Source organism: Girardinichthys multiradiatus, chromosome 15 (assembly GCF_021462225.1).
Source record: "Girardinichthys multiradiatus isolate DD_20200921_A chromosome 15, DD_fGirMul_XY1, whole genome shotgun sequence".
Lineage (NCBI taxonomy): Eukaryota > Metazoa > Chordata > Actinopteri > Cyprinodontiformes > Goodeidae > Girardinichthys > Girardinichthys multiradiatus.
This window is the reverse complement of record NC_061808.1, coordinates 18,536,263-18,553,447: the sequence shown is the minus strand read 5'-3', so window position 1 is coordinate 18,553,447 and position 17,185 is coordinate 18,536,263. Positions and strand designations below refer to the sequence as shown.

Here is a 17,185-nt window from a genome sequence, read left to right as displayed (position 1 = left end):
ATTATATTAACTAGATTAAAGCATTTTGACTGACCATAAGATATGATGAGGAGGACAAAGGGTTTGTTTCGAAGCAGCCTGAGGATGGAGGCTGTATAGGAGTACTCTTCTGGTGGGATTCTGCGAGCTGTGGCCTGCGCCTGCGTTGGAGGAAGCTTCGGGCGCTCCTGGAAAACTGATATGTATGGAGATAAAAAAAAGAGGTAAGGTACAGTAAAATTAAAATATTTACAGACACATTTTAAAAGTGTAACATGAACCCCTTTATAAAAGGACAATTTTTTCACTGTCTAAAAATAAATTACATTCAATGTTTCCTATTTTAGGTCAGTTGGTGTTTTTATTACTTTCTTCAGTGTTAGAAGTTCACACTAAGATTACCATCTCTTAAATGAAGGCACACATGTGGATTAATTTTAGGGCACTACCTCAACAACCTGGTTTCTTGTGTAACATCATGGGACCATCTAAAGAAATACATTAAGAAATCAACTATAAACCAGTATCAGCTGATGTTAGTCATTTTTTTAACGTGTTGGTATTGGTCCCATAAGCAAAACTGGGTTGATATTAACATCTGATGTTTATGTCCATCTTGTTGCCATTTGTGTCCTGGTGTTGAAAAAGGTAGGGAAACGATTGGTTATCGGCCATAACATAAATATCATATCATTGATATGATATGATATATTCATACCATAAATATCATTATCGGCTCAAATGTTCAAATGGGTGCATCCCTCATCATTTGTGATTATGTCACCCACTGTTTTCAATAAAGACCCCCTCAAACACCTTTGCATAATGCATTATTCTCTTACTAACGTTCAGTATTTGGTGTGGACTGGAAAAAGTCAGATGTGTGTTTGTGTGTTTTTTGGTCAGCATTTTCTCTCAAAGGCCTTCGTAACCAGTGAACACAGTAAAAATAGTGAGTAGGAATCTTCCAGGTAGAGATGCCATCAATTAGATTTTTGTGACCAATTTCCAATCTCTAGGTTTTGTAGAAAATCGGAAAAGAAATAACGAAATTTACAAAAAAGAACTTTTTGTAAAGCAAGTTGTTAATTTTTGCACACATGTTTGGTCAATGTCTTTTGACAAACTAGTGTGGCTGCCAAATTTGTTCTCTCACCTCTCTGCACACAGTTCATGCAAATGTCTCATTCGCAGGACTTTGTCTGCCCTGCTGACTCACAGGACTGTTGCTGGGCTACAGATGGTCCTCCCAGCAGGACAGCCCTCACACATGGCATTTTGCATTGACGCGTGAATGTGTTGTGTGTATATGTGTTATATGATGAAATGAAGTGGAATAAAATCACCTCTAAAGTAATGAACGGATCCATATGTTGCTTAAAAACATGTATCATGATTTAAATTAATGAAGGAAATACAACATTATAAGTCAGAAATAGTGAAATATACTGAAAGAATGAAGGATATACAGGGGTTGGACAATGAAACTGAAACACTTGTCATTTTAGTGTGGGAGGTTTCATGGCTAAATTGGGCCAGCCTGGTAGCCAGTCTTCATTGATTGCACATTGCACCAGTAAGAGCAGAGTGTGAAGGTTCAATTAGCAGGGTAAGAGCACAGTTTTGCTCAAAATATTGAAATGCACACAACATTATGGGTGACATACCAGAGTTCAAAAGAGGACAAATTGTTGGTGCACGTCTTGCTGGCGCATCTGTGACCAAGACAGCAAGTCTTTGTGATGTATCAAGAGCCACGGTATCCAGGGTAATGTCAGCATATCACCAAGAAGGACGAACCACATCCAACAGGATTAACTGTGGACGCAAGAGGAAGCTGTCTGAAAGGGATGTTCGGGTGCTAACCCGGATTGTATCCAAATAACATAAAACCACGGCTGCCCAAATCACGGCAGAATTAAATGTGCACCTCAACTCTCCTGTTTGCACCAGAACTGTCCGTCGGGAGCTCCACAGGGTCAATATACACGGCCAGGCTGCTATAGCCAAACCTTTGGTCACTCATGCCAATGCCAAACGTCGGTTTCAATGGTGCAAGGAGCGCAAATCTTGGGCTGTGGACAATGTGAAACATGTATCTCTGATGAGTCCACCTTTACTGTTTTCCCCACATCCAGGAGAGTTACGGTGTGGAGAACCCCCAAAGAAGCATACCACCCAGACTGTTGCATGCCCAGAGTGAAGCATGTGGGTGGACCAGTGATGGTTTGGGCTACCATATCATGGCATTCCCTTGGCCCAATACAGGTCCTTCTCAAAAAATTAGCATATTGTGATAAAGTTAATTATTTTCCATAATGTCATGATGAAAATTTAACATTCATATATTTTAGATTCATTGCACACTAACTGAAATATTTCAGGTCTTTTATTGTCTTAATACGGATGATTTTGGCATACAGCTCATGAAAACCCAAAATTCCTATCTCACAAAATTAGCATATCATTAAAAGGGTCTCTAAACGAGCTATGAACCTAATCATCTGAATCAACGAGTTAACTCTAAACACCTGTAAAAGATTCCTGAGGCCTTTAAAACGCCCAGCCTGGTTCATCACTCAAAACCCCAATCATGGGTAAGACTGCCGACCTGACTGCTGTCCAGAAGGCCACTATTGATACCCTCAAGCAAGAGGGTAAGACACAGAAAGACATTTCTGAACGAATAGGCTGTTCCCAGAGTGCTGTATCAAGGCACCTCAGTGGGAAGTCTGTGGGAAGGAAAAAGTGTGGCAGAAAACGCTGCACAATGAGAAGAGGTGACCGGACCCTGAGGAAGATTGTGGAGAAGGGCCGATTCCAGACCTTGGGGGACCTGCGGAAGCAGTGGACTGAGTCTGGAGTAGAAACATCCAGAGCCACCGTGCACAGGCGTGTGCAGGAAATGGGCTACAGGTGCCGCATTCCCCAGTCCTGGGCTACAGAGAAGCAGCACTGGACTGTTGCTCAGTGGTCCAAAGTACTTTTTTCGGATGAAAGCAAATTCTGCATGTCATTCGGAAATCAAGGTGCCAGAGTCTGGAGGAAGACTGGGGAGAAGGAAATGCCAAAATGCCAGAAGTCCAGTGTCAAGTATCCACAGTCAGTGATGGTCTGGGGTGCCGTGTCAGCTGCTGGTGTTGGTCCACTGTGTTTTATCAAGGGCAGGGTCAATGCAGCTAGCTATCAGGAGATTTTGGAGCACTTCATGCTTCCATCTGCTGAAAAGCTTTATGGAGATGAAGATTTCATTTTTCAGCACGACCTGGCACCTGCTCACAGTGCCAAAACCACTGGTAAATGGTTTACTGACCATGGTATCACTGTGCTCAATTGGCCTGCCAACTCTCCTGACCTGAACCCCATAGAGAATCTGTGGGATATTGTGAAGAGAACGTTGAGAGACTCAAGACCCAACACTCTGGATGAGCTAAAGGCCGCTATCGAGGCATCCTGGGCCTCCATAAGACCTCAGCAGTGCCACAGGCTGATTGCCTCCATGCCACGCCGCATTGAAGCAGTCATTTCTGCAAAAGGATTCCCGACCAAGTATTGAGTGCATAACTGTACATGATTATTTGAAGGTTGACGTTTTTTGTATTAAAAACACTTTTCTTTTATTGGTCGGATGAAATATGCTAATTTTGTGAGATAGGAATTTGGGTTTTCATGAGCTGTATGCCAAAATCATCCATATTAAGACAATAAAAGACCTGAAATATTTCAGTTAGTGTGCAATGAATCTAAAATATGTGAATGTTAAATTTTCATCATTACATTATAGAAAATAATGAACTTTATCACAATATGCTAATTTTTTGAGAAGGACCTGTACTTGTGCTAGATGGGCGCGTCACTGCCAAGGACTACCGAACCATTCTTGAGGACGATGTGCATCCAATGGTTCAAACATTGTATCCTGAAGGCGGTGCTGTGTATCAGGATGACAATGCACCAATACAAACAGCAAGACTGGTGAAAGATTGGTTTGATGAACATGAAAGTGAAGTTGAACATCTCCCATGGCCTGCACAGTCACCAGATCTAAATATTATTGAGCCACTTTGGGGTGTTTTGGAGGAGCGAGTCAGGAAACGTTTTCCTCCACCAGTATCACGTAGAGACCTGGCCACTATCCTGCAAGAAGAATGGCTTAAAATCCCTCTGACCACTGTGCAGGACTTGTATATGTCATTCCCAAGACAAATTGACGCTGTATTGGCCGCAAAAGGAGGCCCTACACCATACTAATGAATTATTGTGGTCTAAAACCAGGTGTTTCAGTTTCATTGTCCAACCCCTGTATTTGAGGAGTTTTTTCTTTTTTAAGAAAAACAAAAACTAAACTTTTCTCAAACACATCAAGTGGAATGAAAAAGGAAATTCAAGTAAATATTTATTTTTTTCATATCTTTTTGTTTTGTTTTTTTGCTAAAAGTGTATACAGTGTTTAAAATGATCTTCATGCCAGTATGGTCAAAACAAAGATTTGTTATTCTTAGTTTCTCAAGCCCAGCTTAGCTTAGTTTATTTTGCTTTAGCTTTTTAGCTTAGCGTAACATTTCTTATCTTAGTTATCTCAGTTTAATTTATCGTAGCTTGTTTTAGCAAATCTTTTCTTAGGTAAGCTTTGTTCTACTTAGTTTATTTTAGCATGTTATAGCATTTTAGCTTAGCTTAGCTTTTCTTAGCTTTGTTTAGCTTAATTTATGTAGTATTCTTTTAGATTTTTAGCTTAGCTTTTCTGAGCTGAGTTTAGCCTAGTTTTTCAGGTTCCATGTTCTCCCCGTCCATGCGTGGGTTCTCTCTGGATATTCCTCCCACATTCCAAAAACATGACTGTTATGTCTAATGGTTACTTTAAATTGCATGGTTGTTTGCCTTGAGTGTCTCTATGACAGACTGCCGACCTGTCCAAGATGTACCCTAGGGATGGGAGCTATAGGCTTAAACTATTATCATAATATTTTTTTGCTATTATCGTGATATCAATAAAAGTGACAATAAAGAAGTATTTCTAGTTTCTTTGCAGACTATTTTAGGCAACTGTATAAATGTGACTGCATGTCACTAGCAGTCAAAGCCCCACAAATATAAATACTGATCTTATAAACATTGTTAGGAATAACCTTTATTAATATGCTCATAGCTGTTTTCCCCTTTTATACCATAGTGAAGTAAAGTATAAGTTCTAATGTTTCCCTTTTGTTACAATAGGATAAGAATGCTCATCGACACACATTACAAGGATAAACGGCCCAAGGTTTGTCAGAAATGACCTGAAGCTGGGGCACTGGGGTTGATAGTGGAGCAACCGGTATAACTGGGTTGATTAAAAAGCTACAGCGCACTTAGATTACACAATCTAACAGATAGACACCACAATGGTGACACATAGTCTACTGATTATCACTGAGGGAGTGCACATCCATTGCATTGGAGTGCCAGATATAAAAACAACATGTGACCTTCTATCGAGGCTCTTCGTCATCCTCTAACAGACGGCGATGGTCCGAGACGGGAGCCTCAGCGCTGATCTCTGTAATCATTCTTCTGCCTTAACTTAGATTAAAGGAGCTAAAAGTTAGAAACTGGTTGAGAGTCGTTCCTTTAAGAGTCTTTAGATAGAGTGGTGACTGTTTCCGGGGTCCAAGTACCGGTGGAGCTCCAAGACGTCTGACCGTCAACAGGGTGCGGTAGCTTTGGACAACATACTTATTTTGAAATAGGCTTCTCCAGGACACCATTTACAGAAAGAAGTGGGATTTTTATCACAAAACGGGACACAGTAACTGCATTTAATCATATTTTCAAATGTATTGATATTTATTGATGCTCTCATGAAACCAAAAGTGGAAAAATGGTAAAAGAAACAATCGTGACAATACTTTCACCATTAACTTAAAGCTGCCACAGTAACTCAAACTTCTTATTACAATAAGAAATTATAAATTATAATCTCCCCTGCGACCCTGCATGGACAACAGGGTACAGACAATGGGTGGATAGTTTAGGTTAGTTTATCTTATCTTTGGTGGCCAGAGCTAACGTAAATTTGTCATATTATTTAAGTTTATGTCTTAACTGTTCTTAGTTCAGCAAAGGGGAAAAAACAGCATATCAAGCTAAGTAACTTTTTAAAAAACAAAATAAAATAAAAAACTTTAAGCACCTTTTAATCTTTTTCTTCTTTTAAGTAAATTAGGTATTGCTTTTATCTTTTAAATCACTTCATTAATAGCAGAATTAGGTAACAAAAAAAAAAACAGATTCAAACAAAAGTGCTAAATCTCAGTTTTAAAAAAGCTGATTTCAAAATTGTGAAATGTTTGAACAGAGATAACATAAACACCCTTACCCTATGGAAGCAAATTGTTACCATATTTCAAATGAAAAAGCATTTCCAGAAATGCTTTTTCATTTTAAGAATGTGGCTGCATTATTTGGCCCATAAATAAAATCAGTAATCAATCATCCTATTTGCATTTGCATTTTCTTCTTCAAGACTGCACATTTTATGCCATAATCAAAAAGAAAACAAAGCAGACATTGCTTTTTCGTTTTTGTGGTCTGCCCGCAAAGTACTGCCCAGAACTCGAAAACGGAAAAGCATTCCAAGCGGCGGGTGCAGCAGAGTGACGTCAGCAGCCGCTCTTCCTCAGTTCCCTGCTGACCGAGCTACCCATCTTGTTCGGTAGGGGGCGCTGTGCACGTCTGCATTGCATTACATTGCAAACGTGCCAAGAAATTGATTGAATTGCAGCAGGGCCGAGCTCAATTTGTGGCAGACCACGAAAATGAAAAAGCAATGGAAATGCTTTTTCATTTTCAAATTTTACATTTCAAATTGAATTTTGGTATCTATTTGCTGGGGTACATTTTGAAAAATAAATCTCAAATGTCTTTTTCTTTTTCATTTTAATTAAGTGAAAGAATGAGCAGTCTTGAAGGAGAAAATTAAAATGCAAATAGGATGATTGATTAATAATTTCATTTATGAGACAAACAATGCAGCCACATTCTTAAAATGAAAAAGCATTTCTGAAATTGCTTTTTCATTTGAAATATGGTAACGATTTGCATATTACCCAGTCCTAATGCAAAACTAAGCTATGTTTCTCCAGCTTAGTGCACTGGTATGCAACATTTCTGTCATTAAAAAGTTAAGCCACGAAAATGTGACCTGATTTCAAGAAGGCAAGGGCTTAACATTACACAGTTACTTTAGTATTATATGGTGTTGAGCCAAGAAATAAAGACAAACAGTATTAAACAAATAAATAGTGAATAATTGTAATATTATCTCTGGCAAAAATTGTACTCTGCTAAAAACGTTTTGCAGACAGTTTTTCAATTTTAGTTTTTTATCAAATTCTCTTTTAAAAAACTGTTAACATATGATACCGTAAGATGAATTTGGATTAAAAAAAAAGATGTTTAACTATGTTACTGTATCAAAAACTAAATAATTGTAGCCACACATTTAAAGTTGTCAGATCAGAAAATGTACTCAACACCACATTCAGCTGGTCACATGTAGAAATTAGCTGAAGTTTGCAGTTATTCACAAGAGACTATCACACAACACAAAGTCGCACTGACACAGAGGTTATTCTAAATGTTGTGCATGGTACTACATGTAAATGCCTTTACAAACATCCTTTTGTTTTAAGGAATGCTGAAGTGCTTACGAGCGCCCCCACCCTCTCTCTTCTCAAAGAAGACAGCGGTATTCTCATGCACCATTTTCCTCTGCTGCACAAACAATTTTTCTGGATGAAAATGTTAAAGTAGGAAGTTAAGGGAGAGAAAATGCACGGTCCACAGAAATTCAAAGATCACTACATGTTAGCACTTTTCAAAACATCACGCATCCTGTACATCATCACAAGTCGCACCACTTCCCTTTTACGACAATGTGCTGAATCCTCCTGTGGCCATAGGTTCTTTGTTTCTGATGCATCAGTAACAAACCCGGCTGTGACAAAATAATACTGTTGATTTTTGTCCAGGCATTTCAGCCAGGACATTTCTCCTGACTGGACTAATACTACAATGCTCGTTTATGTGAATCTCCCAGTGCGCACACACGTCATCAGTTTTTTCCCGTTTCTTGAATAGTGCTTTCAGTCAGAGTGTGGAAATTAAAACCATCACTGCAAAGATTTGCTGACTAAAGAACCCCCATTAGCCAGGACAAGAAGAGACCCACACAATATGACCCACACTAAAGGTCTGAGCTCTGTTGGAAAAAAAAATGACATGAAGGGGGACCAGCAGTCATTTTTCCAATGAACTTGAGTCCATCACTGACAATTTCCGTTTTCATCTTCATTGTTTTGTTGTATCTAAATGAAATGTCGTATGACACGCTCATACCTGTTGAACTTTTTCCGATCTTGTGACCTACAACCCAAAACGTCAATGCATTTTATAGTGATTGTATGTCCCAAACCAACACAAAGTAGTCCATAACTCTAAAGTTAAAAGAAAATTATATTTTTTTAAGCTTTCACAAATGAAAATGTAAAAGTGGTGTGCATACCTCTTCAGCCCAGTGCAACCAATTGCCTTCAGAAGTCACCTAATTAGTAAATACTTTGCGTTATTTAATCTCAGTATAAACATTGTTCTGCAAAAGCCCCACAGGTTTGTCACAGAAAGAGCAGCATCATGAAGACCAAGGAACACACCAGACAGGTGTTACAAAACAATATTCCAAGGTTTTGACCCATTACAGCACTGTTCAGCCCACAGTCTGAAAATAGAAAGAGAAGCAGCCAAGACACTCTTGCCAACTTTGGAGGAGCTGCAGAGATCCATTGCTTAAGTGAGATAATCTGTTGTCAGCATTATGGAAGAGCAGCAAGAAGAATGTTTTTTTGTGACAGAAGGCCATAAGAATATGAACCCATACCTGGAAAGCGCTAAAATCTAATTCCAGGTTTTTCCAGACTTCTCCAAACCCAGTAGGACTTAAAGTCGGTCAAAGCAATAAGTAAACTAAAGTCTCACCTGGAAAATAAACTTAGCTGTTTTCAACAAATGCTATTTTTTTATGCACTATAGCAGATCAAGCATCTTCACAAGGTTTAGGGGCATCATTTGCTATTAACATTTAAACGGCTGCAGCTGATACAGGCTCAAAACTCATTAATTTCTACTCATTCAAAACTACATTAAGATTACATTTTTTAAAAACTGTCTACTAAATACATCTGAAAAAGATCAACACTTAATAGGTTTATAGTCAGATAAGAAAGGTAGTGAGTAGACTTTATTTTTATGCCCAGATTTATCTTACCAAAAACAACGAGGATGAAGAGAAATGTCGCCACTCCTGCTGTTATGTAGAACATAGTTCGGATGTGGTTGGCCAGCTCATCCATGTCGTTCACGTTAGGCACCAGGATCGGGGGTAAGAGGAACCCAATGGCACAACCCAGCTGTGTGTAAATGAACACAGTAACACAGAAGAGAACAAACTAGTTTAAAAATGAAAACAAGTGACACCTTATTGCAGTCTAAGTGAACCAAATTAAATCTGAAATGTCCTTTAATTTATTGCCGGTTAGTTTGAACAACATAAAAGTCCCTGTTGTAACAAGATAATTCAGTACCGAATACTAACTGTTATCAACATGTAAACTCTGAGGGGAATTACAAGATCCAGGTGATATTTCAAGATGGAAATAGGCAAAATGACCTCCACACTGTAAAAAGAGAAGAGTTGATCCAACTTAAACGAATTGCTTCAATTGGTAACAAGTAATTAAATTAAGTTTATCCAAGATAATTAGGTTCCCTGGACGGGTCACCAGTTTATTGCAGGGCAACATAGAGACACACGACCACTCATGTCTAAGGGCAATTCAGAGAGACTAATTAACCTTGGACTGTGGGAGGAAGCTGGGCTACCTAGAGAGAACATGCCAACTCTATGCAGAAAGACCCTGGGCCAGGAGTTGAACCCAGGACATTCTTGCTGTAAGGCTACAGTGCTACCAACTGTGCCACCATGCAGCCCTTTTTGTGAAACTTTACAGGGGATATTGCTTTTTTCCTTAAGTGGGGTTGTGGGTATTTATGGATGCTTGTTATTTTTGTCAGCATTATTTTAGGTTGTGGAAGAGTTTTTCATGCTTAAGACATCACATCAAACAGCTCAAACCTCATTATGAAACTTGACGTGGATGTTTAAATGAGATATGATACCAGAGAATGTGACCATTTCTTAACCACAAATAATGCAAAACCTTGTTGAACCCATATTTTTATGCAGACTGGTTGCTACCAGTGATGTTTTGCAACTATAAATTATTATTCAAAACTCCTCATCATTGTGGTCCAAATTGGTTTATATTATGAAAAATTCCCTTTTGTCATGGCTGCCTTCTGAGTAGCCAACAGATTAGATTGGATCCCTGTCAGAAATTGAATTTTGATCAGGGTCCAATTTTTTAAAGGTATTGTTTTAGACAGTATAGGCCCTTATTTTTTTTAAGTAGGTTGACTTGCAATAGTGGAGAGGAATGCAGCAAACATCAACAGGCCAGGATTTGATCCCAGGACAGCCTGCATTAAGGACCGTACATTGGTCACACGCTCACCCCCCTGTGTGGCAGTGTATATTGGTGAAGTTGTTTGCTTTCCGCCATTAAGAAAAAGAAGAAGAATTGTATTCAATTCGCTTTGGAATTGCTCTGTGCTCATTATGGATTGTCCATAACTAACACCATATTCAAGCATAAGGGTGTCCATATGTGCTCTTGGTACCAGGACATCTTAGGCCGCAGTTCGATGATCAACTTTGTTGTTGTGTTATCTGATTTGCGGCCTCATGTCTTGGACACTCAGGTGAAGAGGGGAGCGGAGCTTTCCACTGACCACTACCTGGTGGTGAGCTGGGTCCGATGGTGGGGGAGGATGCCAGTCAGACCTGGCAGACCCAAACGAATCTTGAGGGTCTGCTGGGAATGCCCAACACTGTTTACAGTGGGGAGGGTGTGCTGTTGACCTCAACTCAGGACGTTGTGGGTCGGTGGGTGGAGTACTTTGAAGTCCTCCTCAATCCCACCGGCACGTCTTCCACTGAGGAAGTGGAGCCTGGGGACCTTGGGGCGGACTCTCCGACCCCTGGTGCTGAGGTCACTGAGGTGATTAAAAAGCTCCTCTGTGGTAAGGCCCTTGGGGTGAATGAGATTTGCCCGGAGTTCCTAAAGGCTCTGGATGTTGTAGGTTTGTGTTGGTTAGCGCGACTCTCCACCATCGCGTAGACATTGGGGGCAGTTCCACTGGATTGGCAGACCAACTATAAGGGAGTCACACTCTTAAGCCTCCCTTGTAAGGTCTATTCGGGGGTTCTGGAGAGGAGGGTCTGTCGGATAGTCGAACCTCAGATTCAGGAAGAGCAGTGTGGTTTATCCTGGTCGTGGAACACTGGACCAGCTCTACACCCTCAGCAGGGTCCTGGAGGGTGCGTGGGAGTTTGCCCAACCAGTCTACATGTGCTTTGTGGACTTGGAGAAGGTGTTCGACCGTGTCCCTCGGAGAATCCTGTGGGGGGTACTCCGGGAGTATGGGGTAGCAGGTATGACCGGTGCCAGAGCATGATCCGCATTGCCGGCAGTAAGTCAGACTCGTTTCCGGTGAGGTTTGGACTCTGCCAAGGTTGCCCTTTGTCACCAATTCTATTCATAACTTTTATGGACAGAATTTCTAGGCACAGCCAAGGTGTTGAGGGGATCTGTTTTGGTGGCCTTAGGACTTTGTCTCTGCTTTTTGCAGATGATGTGGTCCTATTGGCTTCATCAGCTCGTGATCTACAGCTTTCACCGGAGCACTTCGCAGCCGAGTGTGAATCTGCTGGGATGAGAATCGATGCCTCCAAGTCCGAGGCCATGGTCTTGAGCCGGAAAAGGGCAGATTGCCTTCTCCGGTTAGAGGGGGAGGTCCTGCCTCAAGTCGAGGAGTTCAAGTATCTTGAGGGAAAAATGGAGCGGGAGATCGATAGATGGATTGGTGCTGCGTCAGCAGTGATGTGGGCGCTGTACAGGTCTGTCGTGGTGAAGAGAGAGCTGAGTCAAAAACAGAAGCTCTTGATTTACCGGTCAATCTACGTTCCTACCCTCATCTATGGTCATGAGCTTTGGGTTGTGACCGAAAGGACGAGTTCACATATACAAGCGGTCAAAATGAGTTTCCTCCGCAGGGCGTCTGGGCTCTCCCTTAGAAATAAGGTGAGAAGCTCGGTCATCCAGGAGGGACTCTGACTAGAGCCGCTACTTCTCCATGTCGAGAGGAGCCAGTTGAGGTGGCTCTGGCATCTGGTTAGGATGCCTCCTGGACGCCTCCCAGGTGAGGTGTTCCGGGCACATCCCACTGAGAGGAGTCCCAGAAGAAGACCCAGGACACACTGGAGGGACTATGTTTCTTGCCTGGCCTGGTGTTAGGGTGGATTGAGTGATCAGGTCAAACCACAGTCAATCAAACAGAAGTGAGACAGAGACTCTTTCTTTTCTCGCTGCGAGGGTAAACTGACACCAGCTGCAGTGTGAAGTTACCAAGGTGCAGACTCTCATCAGGGTTTATTATACAGAAGAGTGAACAAACATTTTAAGTTACAAAAAGGGAGTGTGTATGACATTTAGAGATTCTCAGCTAGGGAGTAGATACAGAAGCAGTTGCATACAGATCAAAGTAACAATTTCAGTACAGACTGTTCCAGAACACTGAGTCACATCTGCATGTGACTTTTTAGATACTTCAGCAAAGTCTGCATGTGAGTGATAATAGTGAACATGAATATATATATATATATATATACATATATATATATATACATATATATATATATATATTCAACCTAACACCTGGGAACGCCTTGCGGGTCCCCCGGACAAGCTGGCCCAAGTGGCTGGGGAGAGGGAAGTCTGGGTCTCTCTGCTTAGGCTGCTGCCCCCATGACCCGACCGCGGACAAGTGGAAGACAATAGATGGATGGATGGATGGATGGATGGATGGATGGATGGATGGATGGATGGATGGATGGATGGATGGATGTTAAAGTAAAACTGTAAGGGTAAAAAATGAAATTAGTGCAAGGGACCAATCAGTTACGGTTTTCGTGCCAGCACATATCATCAGAAGAAATTGACTTTGATCTTCAGTACAGGGGCTATAACAGGGGACAAGACCAGTTCTTCAGTGGCACTGGCCCCTGTCTAGAACCACCAATGTCCCTAACCATCCTTGTTGTCCCGCATTCGTTTTTTGTTTTTTTTTATCTGGTCACCCTAATTTCAACCAGTCGACACCACCTTGCACCTCTTCAGCTAACGCTAGCTAAAACTTCTACGTCGTCTACATTGTCTCTTGTGTTATTGTGGTAGACTAATGTTATTAAGGCACACAGAACAATGTGGGTTGAACAAAGTGTAAACATAACCACACAAAAGTCAGGGGTGTAGCATTAAGGCAAAGAAAAAAATCTATATCACATTACCATACAGAAAAAAACTAAGAAATTACATATAGAACATTTTTGCCACATGTAAAAATAATAATTTAAGATGAAATCTTGTTCAAAAACTGCCTTCAGCCTTAGTAAGCAGAGTACAACCTGGCAGTGAAAGATCAGTTACGCTTTTTTCAAGTCTTTTGAATTAGAGGGTAAAAGTTTACAGAGCTTGTATTTTTCTGATCCTTTGTAAATGGTATGCCTGATGACCTAATTTTAACTGGCATGCTTTAAAATGAAGTTTTAAAGGCCATAAGTTCACATTTATTAATGTTTATAACACACACCAAAGGTTTAGTTGTGTGTTTATAAATCAGTCTTGTCTTTCTGTCAGGTGTGTGTGGTGCTGTCGTTATTCTGACAGCAAGCATGAACATCGAGGCATTGATATTAATTGCAACAGTGTACCTGGGAGTCAGAGTTGTAGTTGTAGCAGGGACAGTGTTATTGAGACTTTAGATAGTTTTGACTTTCACACTGGTGTGGACTATTGATCCCCTGACTCAGAAAAGGAAGCAAATGATGATGCTGAGGTGACCAGCAGCTTTAAATATGACCTGAGACAGTGGGCCTTAGAGCACAAATTGACACACAGAGTTATCAGGCCAGATAGATGTCCACATTTCGTGAGTATTTACATCTTTCCTTGCACGACCCATACAACTTCACAAAGTTACTCCATTCAGGCAAGCAGCAAAGGGGCGGTCCAATGCATGACAACCAGGATGCCTACCAAATCAAATTATTTAGACAGAATAATGGAAATTATTAATTTGTTACAAAATAATTATAGGCTGTTTCATGTGTTTTAGACTCTGTAAAATCTGTAAATCTACTTGGCCCAGCAGTGGATCCAGCATTAGGTCCAGGCACCTCAATGACGCCTCCAGGTCAGACAATGGAAGGTGGGCACTCCCATTGCCTCAGGATGGTAAGTACAGATCAATTTGCAGTGAGACATTTTTATCTTATCTGCTCTATTAATGGAAAAATACAGCAGCTGATTACAAAGACCAATTAACCAGCTAGTTAACCTTGCTATTCTAGGTAGAAATGGCCATCTTAATCAACAAATGTGTTTATTTCAGTGTTCCAGAAAAGGATTTTTAACATACTGATTGTTCTCCACAATCGCCTAAAACATTTCCAACCCCTTCTTAGCTGTGCACATTGAGAGGATGGAGAACAAGGAGGATTTAGAAAGAAGAAATCACCAACATAGAACTACTATGAATTCTGTGTACCATAGGCAGGCACAGTAGAGTAAAACTTGAGAACATCAATAAAGAACATCAAGTAATAAAACGTACTCAAGCTGAAGCAGAACTGGACACTTTGGTTCAGGGCCTAGTCAAAGCCCAGATCTTAATCCCATTGACATGCTGCAAGGTGGCCTGAAATGGGTTGTACATGCTATAAAACCCATCTAAGACCTTACAGCTGAAGTTACGGATACAAGATGTTTTTTTTAGCTAAAGGGGTTATCACTAGCTTTTAGAGTGTCCTAATGTTTTCCTTAGTTATAATGCATATTTTAGTTATTACATTTTGTTTAATGAGATAAACAAAGTTACTTTTCGATATTTACCTGAAATTAAATCAATTGGTTTTTCAGAGAAAAAGAATAAAAGAAATTTGAGATCGAAATGTAAATATATATTTAAGCTTGTGTCCTAGTTCTTTTACACAACCACACATTTTAAATAGTTTTTTTTTACCTTAAACATGTGTAATAAGTGTATGAGTGAACAAATGGCTAAGCTTTTAAACATTAGACTTCAGTATCACCAAACCATGCACATTAGTTTCCCTTTCTTGGACTTACAATCAAATGAAATCATTTCTATTCTCTTTAAACTACACAATCTAAGTAAAACTTTTAAGACAAGTTCTAGACCAACCTGATTTCCCAGAACACCAATGGAACAAGCAGTTGAAACCTCATTCTCTCCAAACCACACTGAGGCAAGGTAAGAAGGTATACCAAGAACAAACACTGTAGCTACCGAGCACACAAACTGTCCAAAAAATGTCAACAGGAACATGTCGGGACTGGCACTGCCAATTTTTATCCAGGTACCAATGCAGTTAAAGGCTGACCCTACAAGGACCACATCCCGGATTCCCCTGTTGTCCAGGAGCCAGAGGACAGGCAGAATAAGTGGCACGTAAGTGAGCAGGTACATCATAGACAACCAGTCGATGGCCAGAGAATCCACATTGTAGAAGCGCATGAAAATGTTGCTAATGATGCCATACTGGAAGCACATGAAGGCGTTGTTAGCTGAGACTGCACTGAAGAGAAAAAGCATGACCCACCGGCGATGGTAAAGCTTGGTTTCAGGTATTTGTAACAGCTCAGCTTGATCACCTGAAGCCCCAATTTCCAATCTAGAGCCAGGGGAGAGTTTTCTGTCAAGGGGCCTCAAACTCCCCTGCAGGAAAACAAGGCCGGGAGCGAGGCTCTTTGCAGCCTTGAACTGCAGCCATTCATCAATGATAGATTCGGAATTTGCACGGTTTCCTTTCAAAGTATTGTTTTGCGGCATTTCAGCCATCCTGAACCAGGCCCCTGCCTGGATCTTTGGAGTGAGCGTCCTTAGGATTCCAGAGTTCAATTCCAAACTGCTTGCTGTGCAGGAAGATGCGAGTGCTCTGGAATAACTAGTGGTGTGTCTCCAGGTCCATCCTCTATCATTATGCATGTGATCGTACAAGAATGTCCACATATTCATTACCTTCAGCTCTGTCATGTGATGTTGAGATATTACAATCCTTCCAGAACCATTCTTACCAACTCAGACTTCCTCAACTAAATCTCTGAATAAAAATTAAACATAAAAGTAAAAACTCATCCTGTGAACGCTAATTCATGTAAATGACAGAAACTTACTGCAAATAGTTGATTTTTAAAGTCTTTGCAACAGTTCTCCGCAGATTGCAAACAATAACTTTCTATGAGGTTTTTGTAAGAAAATACTCATGTAATACTTTCTGATATAATGAAAATGAAGTCACTTGTTCCAGTATTGTTCACAATCTTTGTGTATCTGTTTTTGTTTTCTTCTTTCCTATTTATTTTTTGTTTATGCATTTTGACATCTTTTTATCACATTACTGAAACTCTGTCCCACATTAAGCTACTGCTCTCAGTTACAACATCCCCATCATGGTCTCTTACTGTCAAATTCATGATAGGATGACTCAAGAGTTATTTGCACAGAAACCTTTGACTGTTATTTCTACTGTTGTGTCTTTGATAATGGATCCAGCAGATCTTTAAACACTGTGCAGCATTGAACAGGGTACCTGAAATACAAGTTTATAACAAGTTTATGAAAGTAAATGTGAATAATGGTTTTGAAAAATTGGGTAGATATGTAGTTTGCACTTTTGCCATCTGTAATGTCGATGTCTGCTTCATGCCAGTAAGAAGAGTGCTGCCCTAGTTTTGGAGCAAAGTTTGTAACAGAGCCCTGATGGGTTCTCCAAATGAAGCCATGAACAACAAAATCAAACATCAAAGGATGAGGAAACTTCTTCCTAATTTCTTAATTGCGTCTTAAAAGAGAAATGTAAAATACTACTTAGTGACAATGTCAAATGTGTAAAGGTGCTAAACTGTATGGAAGATCAGAACAGACGAAATAAAGAATAATTACAGAAATAAATTAATTAATCAATACG

General features: G+C 40.3%; 1 protein-coding gene across 3 annotated transcripts in view; it reads right to left on the bottom strand.

Annotated features, from left to right (window-relative positions):
• Positions 1 to 17,185, bottom strand: part of flvcr2b (FLVCR heme transporter 2b) — a 38,575-nt gene that overhangs the window by 19,865 nt on the left and 1,525 nt on the right. Inside the window, exons 1-3 of one of the 3 annotated variants that reach the window (XM_047387650.1) lie at positions 15,400 to 16,198; positions 9,284 to 9,425; positions 35 to 175 (exon numbers count right to left, since the gene is read on the bottom strand). In XM_047387650.1, the coding sequence (XP_047243606.1) occupies positions 35 to 175; positions 9,284 to 9,425; positions 15,400 to 16,056 (940 nt within the window). In that variant the 5' untranslated portion in view covers positions 16,057 to 16,198. Of the gene's footprint in view, positions 1 to 34; positions 176 to 9,283; positions 9,426 to 15,399; positions 16,199 to 17,185 lie in introns of those variants that run through there. The other 2 variants (XM_047387649.1, XM_047387651.1) reach the window with 2 other exon arrangements.